Here is a 26,721-nt window from a genome sequence, read left to right as displayed (position 1 = left end):
ACAGTGAACTCTTTTATCTCAAATGATTTCTCATGTTAGCATGGACATATTTTAAGATATGTCACATGTGTTGGCTATTGGCCTGACCTGTCATGATGCGTCTCTCAGTTACTTTTTTTAAATAGCAGAAACATATTTTGTTCTGCAACTGCTCACATTATGCAAAATGCTAGCCTGTTAGAACAGGAACAAATAATTTGAACTTGATCTTAAAGAAGCTCCAGCATTCCACGCAATAAAGCCAGCTAATGTTTTCCTGTATGTGGGTCAGATGAGTAACCTAATAACCAAACTGAGTGCGCATGATAGTAGTCCCTTTCTTCATGCTGATGGAGACTAACCTCCTTAAAGCAATACCCTAGGGAATTTTAGGTGTATGATTGAAAATCTTAGTTATATTTTCACAGTTTGAGTCATTTTAAATTTCAGTTCTTTGTGAAGAGCAATACAGCTTCATCCATTGTTCCATGCTCACTAAACAAACTGAATGATAGTGTATTATATGTACTCTCAGTGTGGAACAGGAGCTATGATGTTTCTGCTTTGTTACATGTTATTGTGTGTTATTTGTCATTCACAGGCAGCCAGACAAACTGCGAGTGGTTTGGACCAGGCGAAACAGACGCATCTGCAGCAAGGTAGAAGGAGGATGTGGGCTTTTAGTGTTACTGTTTCCACGTTTATAGTTTTCAAGTACTATATAAAGATGTGGCTGTGGTTACTGTACCTTGACATTTATTCAACTGGAATAGTAAAGCTAGAGCACAACTGTAAGTGCAGAACAGTACTTTTTTTTTTTTCTTGTTTAAGATTACGAGTCAGGACGTGTTCTCTAAATTGAATCTTTACAAATTTTACAGAGGAGGACAATAAATATAAGCATATTAGTGTCATTAGTAACCACGCAGAAAATGTTTGCAAAGCAGAAATAACAAGTACTTCCTCCTAGCACATAAATCAATTGGTGGCACTGATTGGTGATGCAATAATAATTTCAACACACAAATACAGTGGGATGATTCATTAATATAGATGAGGCCTAATCCTTTTATACCTTATTATTAGTGATTTTTTTTCGTTGTATAAACATCAGATATATTTATCTGACTGGGTATAAGCAGCAACAAACTAAATAATAGTATATGTACTTCCAGTGTGGAACAGGAGCTATGATGTTTTTGTATTGTAATGTGCTATTGTGTGTTATTTGTCATTCACAGGCAGCCAGACAAACTGCGAGTGGTTTGGACCAGGCGAAACAGACGCATCTGCAGCAAGGTAGAAGGAGGATGTGGGCTTTTAGTGTTACTGTTTCCACGTTTATAGTTTTCAAGTACTATATAAAGATGTGGCTGTGGTTACTGTACCTTGACATTTATTCAACTGGAATAGTAAAGCTAGAGCACAACTGTAAGTGCAGAACAGTACATATTTTTTTTTTCTCGTTTAAGATTACGAGTCAGGACGTGTTCTCTAAATTGAATCTTTACAAATTTTACAGAGGAGGACAATAAATATCAGCATATTAGTGTCATTAGTAACCACGCAGAAAATGTTTGCAAAGCAGAAAGAACAAGTACTTCCTCCTAGCACATAAATCAATTGGTGGCACTGATTGGTGATGCAATAATAATTTCAACACACAAATACAGTGGGATGATTCATTAATATAGATGAGGCCTAATCCTTTTATACCTTATTATTAGTGATTTTTTTTCGTTGTATAAACATCAGATATATTTATCTGACTGGGTATAAGCAGCTGTGTTAATAGCAGTGTTCTCATTGTCTTGATCAGCTTCATGGCTGGCAGCCAGGTATCAAGAACCCATACAGGGGGACTGTGGTTTGGCAGGTTCCTGAGAGCGTGGACATCACTGTCACTCTTTTCAAGGTGAATATATGATATAAAAATAATTCCATGAACGCTACTATTTAAAAGTTTGAGTACGATTTTTTTTTTTTTGAAAGAAATTAAGTTTTATTCAGCAATGATTTAATTGATTAAATCTTTTATATTGTAAAAAAAAAAATCACATTGTTACCAAAAATTTCTGTTTCAAATAAATTATGTTCTTTTAAATTTTCTATTGATAAGACAATCCTGAAAAAAATTATCAAATTTTTCACAAAAAGTTTAAACGGCACAACTGTTTTCTACATTAGGCACCAAATCAGCATATTAGAATTGTTTCTGAAGGATCATGTGACATTGAAGACTGGGGTAATACAAGAGCACAGAAAATATAACAAAAAAAGAGAGAAATGAAAGTGTAGATGAAAAGCAACTTTTGTAGGGGCTGTATATTTTTTTGAGAAAGAAAATGGCACAATATCACTTACCATCCTCAACATGATTGAATCGTCCCAGAACAAAGTTGATACCTATCCATGCATATACTCCTGCAAAAAAACAAAACAAAAAAACAATTGAATTCCACTGAATTCAGTTTTTTACTCAAAAGAAAAAAAAACTTTTTTAAAAGAAATAATACTTTTATTCAGCAAAGATTCATTAAATTCATCCAAAGTGACAGTAAAGACACTTGTTACGAAATAAATGCTGTTTTGAACTTATTCAACAAACAATCCTGAAAAAAAGCATCACCGTTTTCTTAAAAATATTAAGCAGCACGACGGTTTTCAACATTGATAATAATTAGAATTGTCTCTTTAGCAGCAAATGAGAATTTTAGAATGATTTCCGAAAGATCATGTGACATTGAATACTGTGGTAATAATGCAGAAAATTCAGCTTTGCATCACAGGAATAAATTACATTTTAAAATATATTAATATGGAAAACAGTTATTTTAAATTGTAATAATATTTCATAATATTACTGTTTTTACTGCGTTTTTGAAAAAATAAATGCAGCCTTGGCAAACTTATAAAGACCTCTTTCGAAAACATTAAAAATGAAATCATCCCTAAACTTTTGACCGGTAGGAAATTGAGATAATTTGTGCAATAATGTAAATTATGTGAAAAATAATGCGTTTTTCGAACCACCAAGCATGAGAGCATGTTCTAGTACACCCCCAAAACAAAATCAAGACTTTGTAAAAGAGCATAATAGGACCCCTTTAAATATGCAAATTATAAACTAATAAAAGCTGTAAAAATGAATTTTGTCATTGTTATATAAATATTATTTAAATGCCCTATAATCCATGTCCACATCATCAGCAATATTCACTTTCCCTTTAGGATCCAAATGCAGATGAATTTGAGGACAAAGACTGGACCTTCATCATAGAAAATGTGAGTCTTTCTACTCTGTAATCTCACCCTGTTTATTAAAGGTGCTGCTAGCAATTTTAGCTGTTTGCTAACCTCAACCACAAAAGCATTTCTGTTTTGGTTAAAAAAGTGTGGGCCACTCCCTGACTCTTTTTCTCTGTTTAATAAACTGAGGGCTGTGACAGAAACGGGTCAGGAGGATGTAGGAACATTTTATGTGTGTTTCTCTTTTGCAATATTTTGTTATCAAAAGACAGCAATTTTGAAAAAGCATGTCTTGAATTATGTTGTTATGGCTTCATCGATTTGGCAGTACGCTCCGGTTTGAAAGTACTGTGCTCTAACCCCATCTCATCCCAACAGGAAACAAAGGGCCACCGAAAAGTTTTAGCGTCAGTGGATGTGAACATGAAGAAGTACGCGAGCGCGACCCCGACTCAGTTTGACCTGGCACTTACACTAAAGCCTCTGTCTGTGAAAGTGTTGGATGCCACACTTAAACTCACCCTGTCCTGTGTCTTCCTGAAGGAGGGCAAAGCTACGTGAGTTCGGATGATTTCAACATTCCACTAGGAAGATGTGTTTCTCTAGATCTGTGTAATGATGTAAAAGCATCAGTCAAAGCAGACGACACATACAGTGTGAACTACATTTTATTAACTTTACTGATCTATAGTTTTAGTAGGCCTTCAATTATCTTACTGTATTCTGTGTTGTGCATTCAGTGATGAAGACATGCAAAGTCTGGCGAGTCTGATGAGTTTGAAGCAGTCTGACATTGGAAACCTGGAGGACTTCAATGACAGCGATGAAGAGGAGGACAAAAGAATGTGTGCAGCAGTGAAAATGGCCACAGCAGTAATAGGTAATACTGACATACACACACGGTCTTAAGTACACATACTATAAACCTTGACGCTGAAACCAGAAGTTTGGAAACAAGTTTAGAAACAGGCATTTCCTGTTCTGAAAAGGATATTTGCAGTTTTTTTTTTTTCTGGCGTTGTGTTGTTTCCTGGTTTTATGAAACTTGGTGGAGATGTAGATAACCTGGTGGTTGTTTGCTGATTTTAGTGGTTTGGTTGTATTGAGTTGATTTAATGTTTGCCCCAGTTAATGCTGTATTACAGCTGTAAAGGTAGCTTACATGCGGTTGGCCACGACAAACACAGAATCTGGAAATATTATCTCTCTTTCACGTTGTAGAATTCTTTTTTTTTTTGTTATTCTTTTCTCAAACAGTCTCTTTCTTTTTCATTCTTTGTCTGTCGCTCTGTTCTTTCTGTCTGTGGTCAGCTCCTCTTCCTCCAGCTAGGAGAATACATGACAAGGCTTGGAGACCTGCTGTAGACACAGGTCCCTCTGACACAGGTAGATTACTGACTGCTCTGGCTTATTTTTCCACTCTCTTTCTTCCCTTTACACTGGAATTAACATTTTGTTTTTTTGGTATGATAATATTCAAATGAAGTACTATGGGGTGTTACAGTTTTCTACTGCTCAATTTGTATCATGACTGTTTCAGGTTGGTAAATACTTGCATCACAACTGGGCAGCACTGATTAAGAAATCTGAAGCTTGATATTGCTAACTGAAAATTTGACACTGTGATTGGCTGATATTTATTCATTTGCATTGTTTGTTTTTCAATGAGCCCCTTTATTAAGTCTTATGCCATAGCAAAATGCACCAATGTATAAATAATGCACTTGAACAATTTAGTTCAGTAACATTTAATGTGTATGATTATATTAATTGATCTATTATTGTATATTCTAAATTTACATATACATATATATGTATATGCATTAAGATTATTCTTTGCATTCTTCTTTATATACATTATTGAATTATTTATATAGAATTTATATAAAAACAAACAAGCACACACATGTATACACACAAACACAAAATTTGTACAAAATACCATAAAATAATATAAATATTAAATATAAAAAAAAGAAATGTATAAAATAATACAATAAATATTCAAATTTATACACGCACATACAAATATACATATTTATTGTCTTTTTTAAAATATATTTCTTATTGTGTATATTTTATATTTATATTATTTTATACATGAACCATGGGTATTTTTGTACAGATTTGGTGTTTGTACTGGCACCATTTCACCAATATACACTCAAGTGTAAATTACTTTAGTTGTGCAAATTGAACATAATGTTACTACTTAAACTTATGGAAACATCTAAAAGTCAAAACCAGAAATTTAGTAGTAGAGATCATGAATATCACAAAAACTATTTCAAACTGAATATATAATTGTTTCATGTCGTATCAGATACTAGAAATAAGGTTATCAGAAGTAATGCACTTTCTAACTCGGGTTGCTACACTGTATTTGGATAGACTGGTTTCTTTGGCCTGTTTTGAATCTGTAAGAAAGTGGGTGAAATTGCATAATGCATTCCCATGACCTCAGCATACCAGTGGTCATAAGTTTGTGTGTGTGAGAGTTTATCTGAGATCTGCATCTCTTCCTGGTGTCACTCATTTTCTTCTCTTCTGAATTATTCCCTGCTCATTTGAGTTCCTCTTTGTCTCTCTGCATTTGTTGTCTGCTACCTCTCAACTCTTAACTTCCTCTGTTTTTGTCTGTCCTTCTCCATAATCATGATCATTTCTCTCAGCTCATTCTGAACCGGAGCGGATGAGCTGTTCCTTCATTACGCCTAATGTTCCTCTCCAGTACCGCCCTCTGTCATACTCCGCTCTTGACCCTTCTGCCCCGCCCCTCTCCACTTCCTGTATCCAACCCCCCCGTGCTGCCGGCAGTGTCCCGCAGACACGCCCCTCCCCGTACGCCTTCACTGTACCTGCATTTACACGTGCGCATCCACCTGCCCTGCCCAAAATCTTCCAGCCGCCGACAGGCTCAGGTACAAACACTCATCCACCCGGTGCAATGCAGCAGATCACCACAGAGTTGTGCTGGTCTCCATCCGCTGCACTGTGTACATGTCCATACCTCATAGATCATCCACAAACTCACTCTTCTGTTATTACTTACAGTACAAGTTTTGGTGTGTTTTAAAGGTGTCTAAAAGTTAAAACAACAATAAATTCATGCACTACTAAAAAAGTTTTTTTTTTTTTTTGAAAGAAGACTGTTATGCTCGCACAGGCTGCATTTATTTTTGATAAAAAAAAACTAAAAACCTTAATACTGTGGAACATTATTATAATTTCAAATAACTGATAACTGATAAAATATTTTAAAATGTAATTTATTCCAGTGCTGAATTTTCAGCAGCCATTACTCCAGTCTTCAGTATCACATGATATTTCAGAAATTATTCTAATATGCCGATTTGCTGCTTATGAAACATTTTATTTTATATTATATTTTATATTATTCTAAATGTAAGGATTTAGGCTTCTTTGATGAATAGAAAGTTTAAAAGAACTGCGTTTTTTAAAAATAAAAATAAATCTTTTTTAACATTATAAATGTATCTACTTTTAATAAATAAAATATTTATATTATAATGATAATAATAAGAAAAGTTGAATGAGCACCAAATCAGCATATTATAATGATTTCTGAAATATCATGTCACTTTTTATCAATATAATACCCTTGCTAAATGAAATTATTCATTAAAAAAAAAAAAACTTTTGAGCATCAGTGCATCTCATAAATTGACTATATATCTTGCAATTGCAACTACTTCACATTTTGACTATTTTAAACTGAATTTGTTATATTCATGCTGAATATCTGCATGAAATTCTGAGACAGCTATTTTTTAAAAATGTAGTTTAAGAGATCAAATCAAGAAATTAATTAGAAACTATTGTTTCTGGCAACAAGGTCTGCAGAGGTATTGTGTGGAACATTTTTAGAATAATTTTTTTTTCTTTTGAGCATACTTCATTTCTAGATTCATTAAAAGGGATCTCAATTGACGTTTGGAAAACTGCCCATTAAAAACAACAGAGGAATTTTAAGGCTGATGTTTAAGGAAGCAACAGCCTGATCCCCATAGTGTAGCACCCTGTGAATTTGTTCATCAAACTAGCTATATATCCAGCCCCTGACTTTTACCATTCTTGCCCTGTCACAACTTGATCTAATGAACCTTATTTACCTCAATCTAATGAGTGTTTTTGCCTCCTTTTAAACACACACATCAACAGATATACAAAAAGCTGTAGCTTTACTTTCTATTTTCTGTTCTTTTTACCCCTCCACCTCTCATCATGCTATAATTTTTCCTTCTCCCTTTAAGTTGCTGTATCTGTCACTCAAAGGCCATCTGGAGGTCTTGCTAGGTCTGAGTTATTGGAGAGTAGTCGATCTGCTGAGGGCGGTGCAGTTCCTCACCAGAGGCCTCTCTCTTTTCTTCCTGGGATTAGCACACCCTTCTCTCTATCCTCTGCTCAATCCTCCTCGTCCCCTCAGCAGACTCCTCTACCTGATATAACCCAGAAAGGTAATGAGTATTGCCCATAAATCAGTAAAAGATAGTTGCTATAGCTCATAAATAATTGTATTGTAGCTTGCATTATCTGTGTAATGTATTTTTGCTTATTTGATATTTGCACATTTTTCATTTTTACCTTTACTGTTGCTGCTTCACCTTGCTTCCATTCTGTCGTCTTTTCTATTCTTCTCTTTTCTGTCTCACTGTTTTCTCCCCCGACTTAGCCACCCATTCTGCTGCTCGTAGCAGGACCTGGAGACCTCACAGTTTTCCCTCTTCACACTCCTCCCCTTGTGATTTCGACCCCTCCTCCTTTGAGTTTGGCTCCTCCCCTCATGGTCCAATGCCTGTACCTGCACCACGGCCCTCAAAAATCTATCGCGCCTCATTGGCTGAGCCAGGCTCCGCCCTTACAAAACCTACGAGCATGCCCTCTGCCACTGAGACAGGTACATGGGGCTGATGTTCATATTTTAACTCATTTTTAAATCTGATGCCATTTGATTTTAAAGTTTAATTTGTACCACATATTTCATGTTCAGTACCCAGCTTTCTAAAATTGATTTGGAGGTCATAAAGAGTTGTAAAGTCACTGTGAAAGACCCTATGAAAGAGTTTTATAGCTTTTAGTCCATGTTTGTTAGCTTTGAGTCTATTTATATACTTGTGTACTCCTAAAAGTTGACCAAGTTTTACCAGATAAAAATTTGGCATTGGTAAGATTTGTTTGTTTTTTAAAAGTCTACTAAGGCTGCATTTACTCATCATTTCTCCAGTCTTCAGTGTCACATGATCCTTCAGAAATCATTCTAATATGCTGATTTGCTGCTCAAGAAGCATTCTTATTATTATCAATGTTGAAAACCATTGTGCTGCTTAATATGTTTGTGGACATCGGGATACTTTTTTCAGGATTCTTTTCAGCTCAAAACAACAGTAATCTGTGTGTTATAGAAAGATGAACCAAAACATAGCTGACTCTCTAGAATGTCAATATCCCCTACCCTAAATTATAAATACCACCTTCCTCAATTAACAATAGCAAGTAGCAAATGGCTGTGGCATAAATGTTACATTTTTACTTTTTTTTTTTTACATTGTTATCATTTGCAAATCTATGCTAATCATACATTTTTCTTTTTTCTTTTTTTTTTCTTCCCCCTGTAACACTGTCTACTTATTATACATGCACTCTGTCATCATTTACCATGGTAAACTCCAGCATCTTGGCAAAAAGAGTGGAGGCCTCCCAAGCTACACCCTACTCTGTGTCCTGCTCCTCTCACCACTGCGGAGCATATTAACCAGCAGCATCATCCAGCCTCAGTGACCTCCTCTCCTCCTGCAGAAACCTCTGCTCTAATGTATGTCCCCCTTCCTGCAATGTCTTCATCCCGTGTGCTTCCTCAACCAATGGACACCTCTACCATTACTCTCAATCCTGCTGTAACATCTCCCAGTGTGGCTCCTTCCTCTGAGATGCCCAGCGTTCAGTCAGTCTCTACTTCTTGCTCTCAAACCCTGTCAGCTGCCATCCGTTCTCCTGCTGCAGCATCACTGGTTTCTCCCTCCATTGCTCCTGCTGCTTCATTTAGTCCACCCCTTATCCATGTGTTTCTGATGCTCCTCTAAGTTCCATTCCTGATGTTAGTCCTGTGGTCAATGCACCCGTTGTTGCCGAGTCAGGTAGAGAACAAACACTCTAGGATAACTCTTCTAAACCTGTTTGCCCATGTGTTAAACTAATGCAATTAGAAAAGAAATTAGTTTTCATCTGTTGAGTTTAAGATGAAAAAATCATCTGCATTGTCAAAGGGTTTTGGATGCCCTTTCAGTGGAGCATGAATACTGTGAAAGTTCTAATCCTCGTTGTCTGAATCAACCATGTCTAATTTCTTTTAAAGGCATGGTTCATCCAAAAATGAACATTTTAATTATTTACTCACCCTCATGATGTTCCAAACCTTTTGGCTTTTGAAAAGACTCTTTGGAAGTAAAATAAGGGTGAATGTCTTTCAATTCTAACTTTGTAACATCAACTTATTGAACTTAATTGAAGCGACACTGAACTGAGTTGAGCTGAATAATGAGACTATTGTCTTCTGTACAGCTTTACAGCTAAAATTTAATTAATTTTATAATTTTACAAGATGAACATTATTATTTTCCTGTTAATTATGGTGAAGCTGCTTTGAAATCTGTATTGTATAAAGCACTAAATAAATAAATAAATGTAATTTCATAAAATTAAATACATTTTAAATTAATAGTTCACCCAAAAAATGTGTTAAATATTTTCTCACCCTCAGGCCATCCAAGATGTAGATGAGTTGTTTCTTCATCGGAACAGATTTGGGGAAATTTATAATTTCATCACTTGCTCACCATCTTCAATACCATGAGGTGAGACCCTTGAGCAAGGCACCGAACCCCCAACTGCTCCCCAGGTGCCGCAGCATTGGCTGCCTACTGCTCCGGGTGTGTGTTCACGGTGTGTGTGTTCGTGTTTGTTCACTACTCACTGCTGTGTGTGTGTGCACTTGGATGGGTTAAATGCAGAGCACAAATTCCAAGTGGGGTCACCATACTTGACCCCACACTTCACGTCCTCACCAGTGGATCCTCTGCAGTGAATGGGTGCCGTCAGAATGAGAGTCCAAACAGCTGATTAAAACATCACAATAATAAGCAATCCACATGACTCCAGTCCATCAGTTATCGTCTTGTTAAGCAAAAATCTGTGTGTTTGCAAGAAACAAATCCATCATTAAGATGATTCTAACTTCAAACTGTTGTTTACGGCTAAAATGAGAGTCCTCTATTCATAATATTGATTCAGAAGAGAAATATGCACAGATCAAGTACCGTTTACAAGTGAAAGCAGTTCCAAACAAATATGTGGGTGGATTTTGATGTGAGAGGACAACAGTGGATGCACTGTGTTTTTATGCATTATGGACTTTCTGGTATTTTAGCCAGAAACAATGGGTTAAAGTTAAAATGTCTTAAATATGGATTTGTTTCTTACAAGCATGCAGCTTTTCTTGCTTCACAAGATGTTAATTGATGGACTGGAGTCGTGTGGATTACTTGTGGATTATTGTGATGTTTTTATCAGCTGTTTGGACTCTCATTCTGATGGCACCCATTCACTCCTAGAATCCTTTGGTGAGCAAGTCACGTAATGCTAAATTTCACCAAATCTGTTCTGATGAAGAAACAAACTCATCTACATCTTGGATGCCCTGAGGGAGAGTACATTTTGAGCATTTTTTTTTTTAGGTGAACTATTCCTTTAAGCTGTGAACATATTTTGAATGGAAAAATTTCACATGCAATTTTATTATTAAAAAATTCAGCAATCAGTATTCACATGTTAATTTCCAAAATATTATACAAAAAAGCCTCCTATAATTTTCGACAGACAATTTTCAGTAATTTTATTTTACTTCACGAATTCACTTCCATATTTGTAAATTCAGTGGAGACGTTGCATATCCGGTAACTGTAGGAATAGCAGCAATGCATAATCTCCATCTGCTGTTAGTTCGCTTCACCAGTAGGTTTTGTTTTAAAGATGTGTCATTATTTTACTTCCATATGAGCCTGAATAAAAGTAAAAGAATTGCCATTTTTGGGTGAACCTAAACCCTTTGCACTCATCTCCTCATCCATCATTCTTCTTTTGTAATCATTCTCTCCTTTTTCTGTCATCTTCCTTTCTCATCTGGTCAATGTCAACCTCAGAGCCTCTCCCAGAGGTCCAGACGTATGAATGGAGACATCAGGTTGTGCCCACAGTGGTTAGACCTAATGTGCGCAGGCCAATAGCCCCTCTTCCTGTAGATGCCCCTACCTCTCCTTTCTCTTCCTCTCCTTTTATTCTTCCTTCACCCTCTTCCATGATCCCTGACCCCCACATTTATACCCAAACTTCCACTGTAGCCCCTGTTATTGCCTCCATTTCAGTCCCTTCCACTGACTCACTCACAGGTACATATGCTGGCCTGAACCTTTATCTGTGCTTCATTCTCATTCTCTGTGTGTGTTGGTACTGTCATTGCTGTACATATGTGTGTTGTATGTTGAGTAGATAACAAAGAACAGATTTTAAACGTCTTGAGCTAGTGAGATCTGTTTTAGATTACACTCCAACATTTTTTGCATAACAGTACAAAGTCAGAAGGCCAAACATTCCATTCTTCCCTGTGAATTGACTTCATCCATCATAACTATATAACAGTTTAAACTGTCAGTATTTCTGACTCACTGTTACAGTGTTTTTTTTTTAAACATTAAGGCAGCGTTACGTTAAACAATATTTATGTTTTATTATAGTGTTTTGAATTGTCACTTTTTCCACAAACGTACAGAAGTTTCAATGGGGACAAGCTTTTGTACAAGAAAACAGAAATGGAGATTATCAGTGACAATCAGATAGCATATTATTTGCACATTTCTTAAATTACATTGTTATGCCCCCTGGAGGACACATGAACAAAACTAGTTGGTAACAACAAACTGTTAATGTTATAATATACACTACTGTTGCTGATTTGGCGCTCAAGAAACATTTCTTATTATTTTCAATGTTGAAAACAGTTGTGCTACTGAATATTTTTGTAAGACAGTGACTAATAGAAAGTTCAAAAGATCAGCATTTATTTTAAATAGAAATGTTTTGTAAAATTATAAATGTCTTATCACTTTTGATCAACTTGATGTATTCTTGCTGAATAAAAGTATTAATTTCTTTTAAAAAACTCTCTTCTAGTGAATGATGTTAGATATATCATAACAGATGATCGATTGATAAATTGATAAGATTGATAAGATACATGTAGCTTGTATGATTTGCATGAATTTGATTAAATACTGATCTTACAAGGAGATTTGTACTTTAACAAACAAGTATGAGGCTTATGGCATCTGATAATAATAATGCCTCAGCAGAATGCCGGAATGCTGCATTTGTGCTTAATATGTTGTTATAGATATTTTATATTATTATGACATATTATACATTTCTGTTTCAGAGCAACACAGACAGTTAAGTGTATTAGCAGAGGAGGAATGTCCCAATACAGTGTATTCTGGTAAGCATACACTACAGCTGCTTTAACAGCTAATCTTTCATTGTATATAAATTTGAGTGTTTTCTTTGACATACTAGTCATTCTTGTGTGATCTTTGGGCATATTTCGACAGCTGATGAGGATGCAGATGTTAAGCCAACAGATGTTCATCAAACCTATGAACCCCACCCTCGCAGAGCCGGAGTCATCAGTATAGCCAACCAAAGACCAAACAGCAGTATGGACAAGCAACAGCCTGTTTTTGGACTTGAGGTTTTGCGGCCTGCAAAAGGGTGAGTAATATGTAGAAAACTGAGTGTTGCTGATTGGTTGGTGTAAATAACAAGTGCATAGGTGTGAACAAGTGTTAGTTGACACCAGCAAAGCACTGACAATTTGGTTTCAATATCTGGTATACTTGAGTGTTGCATTTACTACTATGGGTGACTTTGGTGTGAACACAGAACTCTTGGTTCTTTGACTTTTCTGGAAATCTTGGATGAAACTGTAACAGCCTAATGTATTTTTTATTGTATTTTATTGTATTATGTGGAATCAAACTGAATGTTTTGGTGTGATTATAAATGTTGATCATAAATGTTAATGATTACTTACATTTGTGAGGACTTTAAACCTATTTTAAAACCAAAAGTTAACATTATGATATAAATTTAGACAAGTTGGGCAACTGACCACAAGGTGACAAAAGCAACAAAAGAGTTTTGAATTTTAATAATTTTTTAATTTATTTACATTTTGAGGCTATTGGGTTTCTTTGGTTTAAATTCAGGGTTAAAGTCACTTAATTTGCTTTTTTGGATTAGTTTGTATGTTGAAACAATTGGCACATTGCAATGAATGAATGAAGGAAGGAAGGAAAAAATAATAATATATGAGCATTTTTATGTTTATACAAATGCTAGCATGAAACAATTTTGTTTTGTTTTTAAATTGCTTAAAATACTTTAAATATCAGCATGGTGTTTCATTAACACTTTATTAATTTCAGAGAAAGGTAATTCACATTGTTTCAAAGTGATGCAATCCCATATAATTTAGATATTTTTTTGTTCTTGGTGTAATCCCAGCACTCTTCATCAGTTCTGATGTGTTTTCTTCCTAGACCAGAGAGTATGACCTCTCTGCTGCCCAGTGACCAGAAGTCACCTTCTGTCACTGGTGTCACACATTTTGAGGTGTCAAAATCAGAGCTGTCTGATACAGATAGAGTACCCACCCACGCAGCCCTCGAAACTGTCCCAGAACCTGCTGCGGCCCCTACATTCACCGGCCCATTAACTGAGGTCCAGATCAATCAATCCGAGAATTCACAGAGCTCTGCTGAGGTGGTCATATTACACCCAGCTGCACATGAGCAGACAGAAGATGAGATGATTCCTCATAAAGACAAGGCAGAGCCCTTTCGAAGTAGCGTTCAACTAGCAGAAATGCAAGCGCAAAAGGCCAGCCCAAAATCTGTTCCACAGCTGCTCTCAAATACAGAAATGTCCCAGTCAGATCACACTGGTGAAGGGTAAGTGGGGAATGATGCACGTTATAAGACAGCATATAGTTACTGGGTTACATTTAAAGCTTGTTACGCTATATTAATATAAAATGCATATACTGTATGTGTTGCGGTCCATTTGCTTATTATTATTCATAAATCCATTTTACATCCTCCCTCTGATCTCTGTTCTAATGTCCCTGTCCCTCAGCACCAAAAGCATGGCCGCTTTGCTGCCCTCTTGCCCAAAAGAGTCCCATTCTCCTTGGTCGCCATCAATATTAGCTGACGACATAACTGAGAATCAAATAGGAGACTTTTATGTAGACAGACTACCTAGGATGAACCAGGAAGTCTGTGCTCTCCCTGTTTGCAAGAAAGCACATGAAGGAGAAGAACCCAATGTCGACAGTTCTCCATCTGTTCCCAACATGATATATCTTCTTCCAGCCTGTCCGAGAACTGCTTTTGCACCTGGGATGCCATCTATAACCTTTCAAGACACAAAGTGGCCTTGGGACGAGTCTGTGAAGATACTGAAAGAGTACATTCAAAAGGAGAAACCAGAAAGACTTATTGAAGATATGGATTGCTCATTGTATAACCAAAGCACAGTAGAAAATATGGTGTCCTTACAGTTAACTTGTCCAAGAACTGCCAGCATCCCAGGATTCCCATCTTTGCCGTTCTGTATGGTCAGTCTCCTTCCATTATGTCCAGATGTCTCTGTAGTTCCAGGTTTACCTTCAAGATCTCCAATCATTTGCACAGATGAAACTTGGCCTAAAGAGAATTTAGTATTTTATTTTAGAGAAATCAAGCAACAGATTTCGCCAATGTCCTTAACAAAGGTGGATTTTGAAACTGCAAGAAAGATGGTTGCATTGAGGTCATCTTGCTCAGCAGCACCCAAGGCTCCAGGATTTCCATCTGCTCCAAAACCAGTTGCACCAAGTATGGTCAGGATTTCGCCATGTTGTCCAAAAGTTTCCTGCATTGCTGGATTTCCATCTGCAAAAGTACTTGCCAGTCAAAATGTCTTCCAACAGTGGCCATCCAACAATCAATCATCTGTGATAATAGCACAAAGGAACCAGTCCAGTTTGCCTCAAGTTGTAAATATATTGAAAGAGGACCAGTTAACAGAGATGGTGAACTTGGTACCATCTTGCCCGAGAAAAGCAAGGACTCCTGGTTTTCCATCTGCACCAAAACAAAAACAACACATTGCATTCTGTATAACAAAACTTCTACCTTTATGTCCAACAGCCTCTTGTGTCACTGGAATTTCAGCTATACAAATTCTTACAAGCACATCAGATTCACTTAAGGAGTGGCCAAAGGATATTAAACCGTTTTGGATGAAGACACTAGCATCTCAGACATGTCATTTAATCTGTCCATGTCCAGCTCAGTATGAAGTTGCAGAAAACAATATGTTGTCAATGATACCATCATGCCCAAGAAAAGCAAGAACACCTGGATTTCCTTCGTCACCGTGGCTCATCCCTGAAACACAAATAACGTCTGGTACTCTATCAATATGCCCATGGACAGCTAAAACGCCAGGCTTTCCCTCTTTAGTCCCAAGCCAAATTGATAAGGATTTCATAGATAATTGGCCCTTTAAGGAGAAAGCTTTTTGTATGAGGTGTCCGCCAATGTACACATCTGACAAGTTAGACATTGCTCATCAGGACAAAGAGAGTTTTAAAGGAATGTATTCTATTTTGCCAAGTTGTCCAGTGAAAGCAAGTGTTCCTGGCTTTCCATCTGCACCAAAACCCAAATTAATGGTTTATCTTTTCCATTCTTGCCCAACAGTCTCAAATGTACCTGGGATGCTATCGAGCATAATATCTGAAGAGAAATTACAGTGGCCTGTAAATGAAATGCCACTATGGGTTAAACAATTAAGCAGAAAGTGTCAGTCCATACATGCTGTTCCAACTCAGTACAGAGAAATAAAGGATAACGCCATCATTAAGGAAATGGTAGCTATGCGCCCAACTTGTGCAATCAGTGCTAAATTGCCTGGCTTCCCATCCGCTCCGAGAAAAAAAACTGAGAAGAAAACACCAGATATGGTCTCCCTCATGCCATCTTGTCCACATTTTACAAAGGTATTAGGTATGCCATCTGTTGAGTTGGGAAATGAAGCATTAGATTCAAGTGCATGGCCTCTGGATGCAAAGCAACTGTACAAGAGGACCTCAAAGGATGAGTCCGACATGGGGTGTTCTTCCTTAATAAACTTGAATCAAACATATGACGACCATCTGAATTTTTACATAGAAAACATGGCTATGATTATGCCAGCCTGTGCAAAGCAATCCAATGTCCCTGGCTTTCCATCCACATATTCAGAATCTCCACATATTCTTTATCATGCCAATAATAGCCGGAAGTCACCAGAAGATGTTGGCCGTAAACAAGAAACTTCAGCTGTGCTTGGTTCAGCAGACACGGAGATAGACCTGTCCCACCCACGCAGCCCTCGAAACTGTCCCAGAACCTGCTGCGGCCCCTACATTCACCGGCCCATTAACTGAGGTCCAGATCAATCAATCCGAGAATTCACAGAGCTCTGCTGAGGTGGCCATATTACACCCAGCTGCACATGAGCAGACAGAAGATGAGATGATTCCTCATAAAGACAAGGCAGAGCCCTTTCGAAGTAGCGTTCAACTAGCAGAAATGCAAGCGCAAAAGGCCAGCCCAAAATCTGTTCCACAGCTGCTCTCAAATACAGAAATGTCCCAGTCAGATCACACTGGTGAAGGGTAAGTGGGGAATGATGCACGTTATAAGACAGCATATAGTTACTGGGTTACATTTAAAGCTTGTTACGCTATATTAATATAAAATGCATATACTGTATGTGTTGCGGTCCATTTGCTTATTATTATTCATAAATCCATTTTACATCCTCCCTCTGATCTCTGTTCTAATGTCCCTGTCCCTCAGCACCAAAAGCATGGCCGCTTTGCTGCCCTCTTGCCCAAAAGAGTCCCATTCTCCTTGGTCGCCATCAATATTAGCTGACGACATAACTGAGAATCAAATAGGAGACTTTTATGTAGACAGACTACCTAGGATGAACCAGGAAGTCTGTGCTCTCCCTGTTTGCAAGAAAGCACATGAAGGAGAAGAACCCAATGTCGACAGTTCTCCATCTGTTCCCAACATGATATATCTTCTTCCAGCCTGTCCGAGAACTGCTTTTGCACCTGGGATGCCATCTATAACCTTTCAAGACACAAAGTGGCCTTGGGACGAGTCTGTGAAGATACTGAAAGAGTACATTCAAAAGGAGAAACCAGAAAGACTTATTGAAGATATGGATTGCTCATTGTATAACCAAAGCACAGTAGAAAATATGGTGTCCTTACAGTTAACTTGTCCAAGAACTGCCAGCATCCCAGGATTCCCATCTTTGCCGTTCTGTATGGTCAGTCTCCTTCCATTATGTCCAGATGTCTCTGTAGTTCCAGGTTTACCTTCAAGATCTCCAATCATTTGCACAGATGAAACTTGGCCTAAAGAGAATTTAGTATTTTATTTTAGAGAAATCAAGCAACAGATTTCGCCAATGTCCTTAACAAAGGTGGATTTTGAAACTGCAAGAAAGATGGTTGCATTGAGGTCATCTTGCTCAGCAGCACCCAAGGCTCCAGGATTTCCATCTGCTCCAAAACCAGTTGCACCAAGTATGGTCAGGATTTCGCCATGTTGTCCAAAAGTTTCCTGCATTGCTGGATTTCCATCTGCAAAAGTACTTGCCAGTCAAAATGTCTTCCAACAGTGGCCATCCAACAATCAATCATCTGTGATAATAGCACAAAGGAACCAGTCCAGTTTGCCTCAAGTTGTAAATATATTGAAAGAGGACCAGTTAACAGAGATGGTGAACTTGGTACCATCTTGCCCGAGAAAAGCAAGGACTCCTGGTTTTCCATCTGCACCAAAACAAAAACAACACATTGCATTCTGTATAACAAAACTTCTACCTTTATGTCCAACAGCCTCTTGTGTCACTGGAATTTCAGCTATACAAATTCTTACAAGCACATCAGATTCACTTAAGGAGTGGCCAAAGGATATTAAACCGTTTTGGATGAAGACACTAGCATCTCAGACATGTCATTTAATCTGTCCATGTCCAGCTCAGTATGAAGTTGCAGAAAACAATATGTTGTCAATGATACCATCATGCCCAAGAAAAGCAAGAACACCTGGATTTCCTTCGTCACCGTGGCTCATCCCTGAAACACAAATAACGTCTGGTACTCTATCAATATGCCCATGGACAGCTAAAACGCCAGGCTTTCCCTCTTTAGTCCCAAGCCAAATTGATAAGGATTTCATAGATAATTGGCCCTTTAAGGAGAAAGCTTTTTGTATGAGGTGTCCGCCAATGTACACATCTGACAAGTTAGACATTGCTCATCAGGACAAAGAGAGTTTTAAAGGAATGTATTCTATTTTGCCAAGTTGTCCAGTGAAAGCAAGTGTTCCTGGCTTTCCATCTGCACCAAAACCCAAATTAATGGTTTATCTTTTCCATTCTTGCCCAACAGTCTCAAATGTACCTGGGATGCTATCGAGCATAATATCTGAAGAGAAATTACAGTGGCCTGTAAATGAAATGCCACTATGGGTTAAACAATTAAGCAGAAAGTGTCAGTCCATACATGCTGTTCCAACTCAGTACAGAGAAATAAAGGATAACGCCATCATTAAGGAAATGGTAGCTATGCGCCCAACTTGTGCAATCAGTGCTAAATTGCCTGGCTTCCCATCCGCTCCGAGAAAAAAAACTGAGAAGAAAACACCAGATATGGTCTCCCTCATGCCATCTTGTCCACATTTTACAAAGGTATTAGGTATGCCATCTGTTGAGTTGGGAAATGAAGCATTAGATTCAAGTGCATGGCCTCTGGATGCAAAGCAACTGTACAAGAGGACCTCAAAGGATGAGTCCGACATGGGGTGTTCTTCCTTAATAAACTTGAATCAAACATATGACGACCATCTGAATTTTTACATAGAAAACATGGCTATGATTATGCCAGCCTGTGCAAAGCAATCCAATGTCCCTGGCTTTCCATCCACATATTCAGAATCTCCACATATTCTTTATCATGCCAATAATAGCCGGAAGTCACCAGAAGATGTTGGCCGTAAACAAGAAACTTCAGCTGTGCTTGGTTCAGCAGACACGGAGATAGACCTGTCCAGTGCAAACGATTCTGACAATAGTTTTACATTAGAGAAGACCAAGGACAATGTGAACTTTTGGGCAAGATGTGAGGAAGGACAAAAGGGAATTCTGGAGAGGGGGTAAGTTCAGAATTGCCCAAGTGTTTTTTGCTCAAAAGACATTTTGTTTTGCACATCCTGCGGTCAGTGGATAGTGCATGACATACTTTGACAATTGTTTCTAGGAAAATGCATTGCAGAATGTGGCACTCCATACCAGACATGCCACTATTACTGACTGTTGAGGAGAGGTGAGTTTTGCAAGGAAACATAAAATAGAGAGTATTCATTTATTGCTTTGCCTTGTCGCAACTGCATCAGATTTTTTCCGCCTGCATATAACATTTACTGTATGTACTCTGCTCTCTTAAAGGCATAGTTCAACCCAAAATGAAAAATTAGCCATCATTCACTCACTTTTATGTTGTTCCAAACCTGTATGCATTTCTTTCTTCTGTTGAACACGAACGAAAATATTTAGAAGTTTTCAGTGTTTTTTGTCCATACATTGAAATTCATACAGGTTTGGAACAACATGAAGGTAAGTTAATGATGACATAATTGTCATTTTTTGGGTCATCTATGACTTAAATATCATAAATGCATGATGGTGTGAAAACTAGGCACAGCATGTGAGGTGTAACAGAGACAATTAAGCCCTGCATCATGTATATTGAATCAGTTAAATGGCTGCCAGTGATCGGAATGATGCATGCAGTCAGATCATCTTGTATTGCCATACAACCTCACATCTGACATCTGATTATATGCTTATTTTTCTCAGATGTCAAAGCATATGTGCTCAGATTCCACCTTCTGAGAATTACAGAGACCCTCTGATTGAAAATGATGACGTGGATCAAGGTGTATTATGGGCATCGCAAGACAGACCAGAACAGTTTGCTGAAGGTTTTAAGAAAAAAGAAGAGAATACAGAAGATCCCAATAGTCTGGTCCTTTTAACAGCTGAAGATCGGCCTACAGGAGTGCAACAAGAGTGTGTACCAAACATGGTAGATCTTCTTCCATCATGTCCTCTGTTCTCAAGAGTTTTTGGATGTCCATCAACAGCGCTGTCTAGAATATGCAAAACAGACATAATCAACTGGCCTACTGATTTGAGTATAATTTGGGATGAGCCACATAAATCAACAAAAAATATTTTGTTAATGCCAAACTTGGAAACATCCCCCAATGAGGCAAATATGGTGTCCCTGTCTTGCACATGTCCAAATAAAACAAGAATTCCTGGCTTTCCATCTGCTAAGAGACCCACAGAGGCCCCATGTATGTCTTTTCCAGAAACATCCATTGTTGTTGACACTTCTTCACAGACCCCAATTCCAGAGGAAAAGCATCATGAGGAGTGGCTGAGCATGGAAACATCATTATTGGAAGAACATCCTAAAACAAAGCCAATGTTACACATTGAAAGACCAGTTGAGTATTCAGAGATGCCTGTAATGAAGGTGGCCACAGTTCCATCTTCAAAACTTGTTCCTGATTTCACATCTGCACCAAAGAGTGGAGAAATACTTCTTCAGTCATGTGAAGAATTAAGTCTTCAAGAGTCTACAATTGCTGAGTCAGAACTAAGGGATGATTCCAAGCCTGCAAATGAGATGTTGACCTTTGTATCTGAAAATGCTGCACAAATGCCAGATTCTATCCCTGAACCCCAAGCAGAGCCAAATAGGTTGGAGCTCTTTCCATCCTGTCCAGTGCTTTCTACAATCCCTGGATGTCCTTCTCTAAGGGTCTATGAAGGCATGGAGTGCATTGGTGATCAAACAATAATCTTTTGCAATTTATTGAAAGATAGACAGACTGGTATTTTTGACCCCATTAAAGATGAAAAAGACTCCCAGATTATAGCTCTGGCACCATCATGCCCGAAAGCATCATGTATTCCAGGCTTTCCATCTAGACCACATCGTAAATCACAGATGGAACCAAACATGCAAAACATTTGTCTCTCTTGCCCAAAGATTTCACATATAGCTGGTTGTCCGAGCATCCAGATCCCTAAGATGTCCAATTGGCCTTTGAGTACAGTCATTTTGTGGTCAAATCCATTTAAGAAACTGCCTGTTGTTTTGGACATGGACAAGATATGCAAAGAAAACAGTCATAGAATGTTTGCTTTGGCACCTACATGTCCATCAGTGGTCTGTGTTCCAGGTTTTCCAGCTGTGCCTGAACCAATAATGCTACGCATGCTTCCCACTTGCCCGGAGAAGTCTAATGTTATAGGAGTTTCTTCTAAAAGAGATAATTTAGATTGGTCTGTTGAAAAGGAAACATTGTGCAATGCATCTTTTAAAAAGCAACCTGTTGTTTTTATTGACAGAGTAGATTGGCTCAGTGAATTAACTAAAATAATGTTTGCATTGGCTCCAACCTGTCCACCAATGGCAAGAATACCAGGATTCCCATATGCACCTAAGCGCAAAGCTACACTTCCTCTCAGTATGGTTGATCTTCATCAGTGCTTTCCGAAGACTTCAAGAATCATGGGATTCTCATCAAGTGACAGAATAAACACAGGAACATGGTTTGAAGATGAAACGCCGCTGTTGGAGAGGCCGCTGAGACCAAGATCAGAGCTGCTTGTCCAGTTTAATTTCACAACTCCGTATGAAGAAATAGACAAATATATTTTGCAGAGGATGTTTGCACTAGTACCCACCTGCCCAAGAGAAGCTTGCATACCTGGTTTCCCCTCTCTACCTCAGGTTAAAGTGGAGGGTTTCTATCTCCATAAAGAACCAGATGTAGTCAGCATTTTGCACTCTTGTCCAATGGTTTCTTTTATTGTAGGTGTTCCTACAGTAAAATCTGTGCCCATAAAAGAGTCTCAAGAAAGCATATGGTCCACTCAGAAGCCCATATGGGTTAAACCTCTTAAAGAAAGATTGGTTTTGTCTTTAAGTTATACAAAGGATAATGAAGAATATTCAAAAACCATGTTCTTGCTTGCCCCTACCTGCCCTAATAATGCCAGCAATTATGGGTTTCCATGCTCAGAAAGACTTAAAGAAGAGTGTACAAAAACAACCGTCTTCCCAGCTTCTCCAGAGGCTCCATTCTCTGCAACCGATGAAACAGATTTCAGTAACCTGTTCACTGAAGTGCCATGTTCCCCAGTTGAAACAAGGCTTCCTGATTTCCCAGATGCTTCTACATATGCAATTTCTCCATCAAGTCCAACCCAAGAACACACCGAATTTGAAGCAACATTTACCCAATACATAGAATCAGAAAGAAATCAAACACTGGATATAACAGGGCCTGGTAAGAGACCCACTTTTAGAGTGTGACTTGAACATTGAGTAATATGTATGCACAGAAATGTATAGATTTTTTTTTTTCTTTTTCTTTTTCTTTCTTTGTTTTTTAAAGATAATTCTAAAGAAATAGGAAGTTTTCATGAGATTCCCTTGGCTGAAGGGTGAGTTACATAGCATGTTTTGTGTGTGTGTGTGTGTGTGTGTGTGTGAAAACACTTTTAGAACTATAAATTTGTGTTCTTTTCTTGCATGTGCAATATATTGTTTTGACATTGTTTGAGTTGTTCTGTACATTAATTGAGGCCACAATTATTTTGCTTTAGTTATTTTACATATATTATATTATATTATGTAATTATCTTATATTATTATATTATTTCTTGACATTTTGAGGCTTAATGGGAGCTTTATGCAAGCCTGTTCATGTAAAGACAACACCCATTGTGTAATTCAAAATTATCTAATAAAACATGGCTCAACATGATTTGTTATGGCCTGATTATTATCTGACTTTTTCTTCACTAACATATAATTCCACTGTATGTTATGCCTAAAAACACTTTTGGTGCATGTCCATGAGAGATATGCATGGTGCATGTGAATCGCATCACAGACCATGTTGACTATTGACTATCCTTTATCAGTATTGAAAACCATGAGGAGGAAGAGCAACATGTCGGGGAGCAGTCTGCAAGTAAAAGTAATGATACTGCAGAGTCTGGAGAGACTACTATAGCGTTAGGATGGGAAGTTTTGGAGGCAGATGATACTTCCACTGAAAAAGAAGGATCTTCTGGTCTTGTTAAGACTATAGTTGATGTTTTTCACAGAGGGTAAGATCAAATAACATAACTGGGTGAAATCACTGAGCATGTTTGCTTTGATTTTATTTGAAAAACAATCTTACAATCTATGTAGATCTGTTTCATTTTTTAGTTTTGTAAGATTCTTTAATATCCTGAGAAATCAAGAAAATTACTCATACCCATACTCTGTGTTCTTTTGTTAAAGTAATTCATTTTCATTAATATCATATGTTGCCGTTTATTGTTCTGAAAACTTTTTTTTTTTTTTACTTTTCACGACTCAATTGTTGCTGTCTTTTAGTTATGAGACCGTTGCAGCAATATTGCAGCCCTCTATCTCTGAATCGGTCATGGACACGCACACTTTAGATCCTCTCGACAGTCTTTCATCCTCTGTGGATCTCGAGGACAGCAGCACTCGCATGGCCACTGGATGCGATCATTCATTGGAGGCACTCGCAGAGGCAGCGGAGTCTGAGGTGTTTGATTCTGCTGAATCCTACATGTGGCGTTTGGTTAGTGGTTGTTCAGAAACATCGCTGTCATCAAAAGAGACTGAAAGCTGGTTTGTTGAAGATGAAGAATTCTGCCTAATGAGGAAGTGGCCCCCTTTAACGGACGCTGACCTGCATGAGATAACTAAAGAGGAGGAGGACAAAACAGATGTCGACTCTTTGATACAGGAGTGTACAACTTCTGTTCAAGAGGAAGCTGGTAATGAGATTGTGACAGAATGTAAAATGTTGAAGGATGAGCTGTCAGCAACAAAATTTCCAGAGGACGGGTGAGTTCCTCAGGAGTGTTGCAATCAAACCCAACCTGCAAGTCCTGCAAACGGCAGCACGGCTATATTCTTTTTTCTTTTCTTTTTGTGTTTCCCAACTCACATTTGCAAACACTTTGCACTGAAATGGCTTTTATTTTGTGTGTGTGTGTGTAGCTGGTAATGAGATTGTGACAGAATGTAAAATGTTGAAGGATGAGATGTCAGCAACAAAATTTCCAGAGGACGGGTGAGTTCCTCAGGAGTGTTGCAATCAAACCCAACCTGCAAGTCCTGCAAACGGCAGCATGGCTATATTCTTTTTAATTTTTTTTGTGTGTTTCCCAACTCACATTTGCAAACACTTTGCACTGAAATGGCTTTTATTTTGTGTGTGTGTGTGTTTTTTTCCCTCTAAATATTTATGTCAATGTGTCTAATTTTGCCTTTTGCCCTAAGGTGCAGTGTGTAATTTCAGTGACCCTAGAGGCACCAAATGGAATTGCAGAAATATTGATTGTGTCCAGATATGCAACACTCCTACTGCCCTTTCATTTTAGCCCCTTCTTTCATTGTTTGGCCAGATGGGTTGTCCCGGCCCCAAACCATGGTATTGTAATGCAGAAAACAGAAGTTGAAATGCTTAAGCAGACTGAAACTATTTTGAAAACGCCACTGTTTTTACTTACTGTTGTACTGCTGTTACTGTTGTATCTGCAAATGAATCTGGGAAGAGAAATAGTTTTAAAACAAAGAAATTACACACTTCACCTTGAAAGACATTTATTTGTTCAGCTAAGATTGTAAGCTGAGATCTTTTGTGCTTTTATTACCAAATCCGCAGTTGCTGTGACTGGTTGCATGTTGTAAATGTATGTGCAATTTCTGAAGGCAAAATTTCATGCAGTGGTAAAGTTGCTTGCTTAAAAGGGTGTTTGACTGTGGTTTATAAGTGTGTCATGGGACAGTCAGTGCATTCATTATCTCAACAGAAAATAAATGTTGTGATACTGTATTTTTGTTCTTAAGGCCACAACATCATTTTGTCCAAGAAGTATCTCTTTTCATCCAACGGACTAAGGACGAATTGCTGGATGAAGAGAAACCACCTATGTCCTTACTGTCTTCAAAAAATTCTCATAACCCAAGAACTGTCACAGAACAGACCATTTCATGTTCAAAAGAACTTGTGCCACCAAGAAGGACTAAGAAGCAAGACATTCTTCAAGAGACATTCACGTTATCAACATCAATTTCCAATCCAGCTAAGCCAACTGCTCAGAGCGACAACTTCTGTGTCATAAAACAAACTGATCATTATTCTCAGAATACATCACATAATGTACAGCCAGGTAGAGCACTCACTTCAGCTACGACAGATTATGGTACATCTTTAGAAACAGATCGCTTGATGAATATACCTGTCCCACTGACAAGTGCTTCTTTTCCTGAAAATGTGGTAAAATTATCCAAAATTGAGATTTGTTCAACAGAACCCAAAGAGAACCCAACACCCAAAGAAATGATAGCATCATGTCAGAGCAACAGTGGAGAAAATGTTCCCCTAATGCCTCAGAAAGACACAGTCAAACAATTACGTGCTCCTCAGAGGCGGAAGAGTAAAGCTCAAACCAGCAAAGGTGATGAAGCCAGTGGAGAGTTTGAAGAAAAGAGCACACTGTCTACTGTCATCACAAATATGTCTCAGTCTGAAGACACAAGAAAGACTCAAGCTGGTGATCAATTGAACGTGAAAGATCAGGTACAACTGGATTTGAATGTTCCTGAGGTGTTGGAAGTGAAAATGCAAATCAAATGCACTGATCTTCCAGTCCCAATGCCACGTGTGAAGAAACGTCTCAGTGGATCTTTTACAGATGATATTCCTTCTCCTTCATCCACCCCTCTATCTGAAGCAGATCCAGATAACATTGTTCTTCAAACAGAAGACCATCAAGATTCAAGTCTGCCAGTCCCAATGCCACGTTCAAAAAAATGTCTCAGTGGTTCTTTTCCAGATGATCTTCCAGCTCCTTCATCCAGCCCTTCCTCTAAAGCAGATTCAGACAACATTTTTCCAGTCCCTGTGCCACGTGTGAAGAAACGTCTCAGTGGTTCTTTTCCAGATTTTCTTCCAGCCCCTTCATCAACCCCTCCATCTCAAGCAGGTTCAGACAACATTGTTCTCCAAACAGAAGACCATCAAGATTCAAGTCTGCCAGTGCCAATGCCACGTGTGAAGAAACGTCTCAGTGGTTCTTTTCCAGATTTTCTTCCAGCCCCTTCATCAACCCCTCCATCTCAAGCAGGTTCAGACACCC

The 26,721-nt window shown here is 38.1% G+C and overlaps 1 protein-coding gene across 1 annotated transcript in view; it reads left to right on the top strand.

The window, feature by feature from the left end:
• Nucleotides 1–26,721, top strand: part of LOC107731881 (uncharacterized) — a 40,112-nt gene that overhangs the window by 5,091 nt on the left and 8,300 nt on the right. The window contains 22 exon segments of the mRNA XM_016543069.1: nucleotides 581–638; nucleotides 1,799–1,894; nucleotides 3,211–3,264; nucleotides 3,607–3,785; nucleotides 3,969–4,108; nucleotides 4,540–4,614; nucleotides 5,901–6,149; nucleotides 7,503–7,706; nucleotides 7,922–8,146; nucleotides 8,920–9,288; nucleotides 9,291–9,383; nucleotides 11,445–11,690; nucleotides 12,734–12,793; nucleotides 12,906–13,065; nucleotides 13,896–14,306; nucleotides 17,247–19,622; nucleotides 19,727–19,792; nucleotides 20,326–22,835; nucleotides 22,944–22,992; nucleotides 23,476–23,664; nucleotides 23,939–24,421; nucleotides 25,430–26,709. Coding sequence (XP_016398555.1) covers nucleotides 581–638; nucleotides 1,799–1,894; nucleotides 3,211–3,264; nucleotides 3,607–3,785; nucleotides 3,969–4,108; nucleotides 4,540–4,614; nucleotides 5,901–6,149; nucleotides 7,503–7,706; nucleotides 7,922–8,146; nucleotides 8,920–9,288; nucleotides 9,291–9,383; nucleotides 11,445–11,690; nucleotides 12,734–12,793; nucleotides 12,906–13,065; nucleotides 13,896–14,306; nucleotides 17,247–19,622; nucleotides 19,727–19,792; nucleotides 20,326–22,835; nucleotides 22,944–22,992; nucleotides 23,476–23,664; nucleotides 23,939–24,421; nucleotides 25,430–26,709 — 9,572 coding nt within the window.

This window comes from Sinocyclocheilus rhinocerous, unplaced genomic scaffold (genome assembly GCF_001515625.1).
Source record: "Sinocyclocheilus rhinocerous isolate Xijiao unplaced genomic scaffold, SAMN03320098_v1.1 scaffold1841, whole genome shotgun sequence".
Lineage (NCBI taxonomy): Eukaryota > Metazoa > Chordata > Actinopteri > Cypriniformes > Cyprinidae > Sinocyclocheilus > Sinocyclocheilus rhinocerous.
The sequence above is the reverse complement of the archived record's forward strand: the minus strand, read 5'-3'. Positions and strand labels throughout refer to the sequence as shown.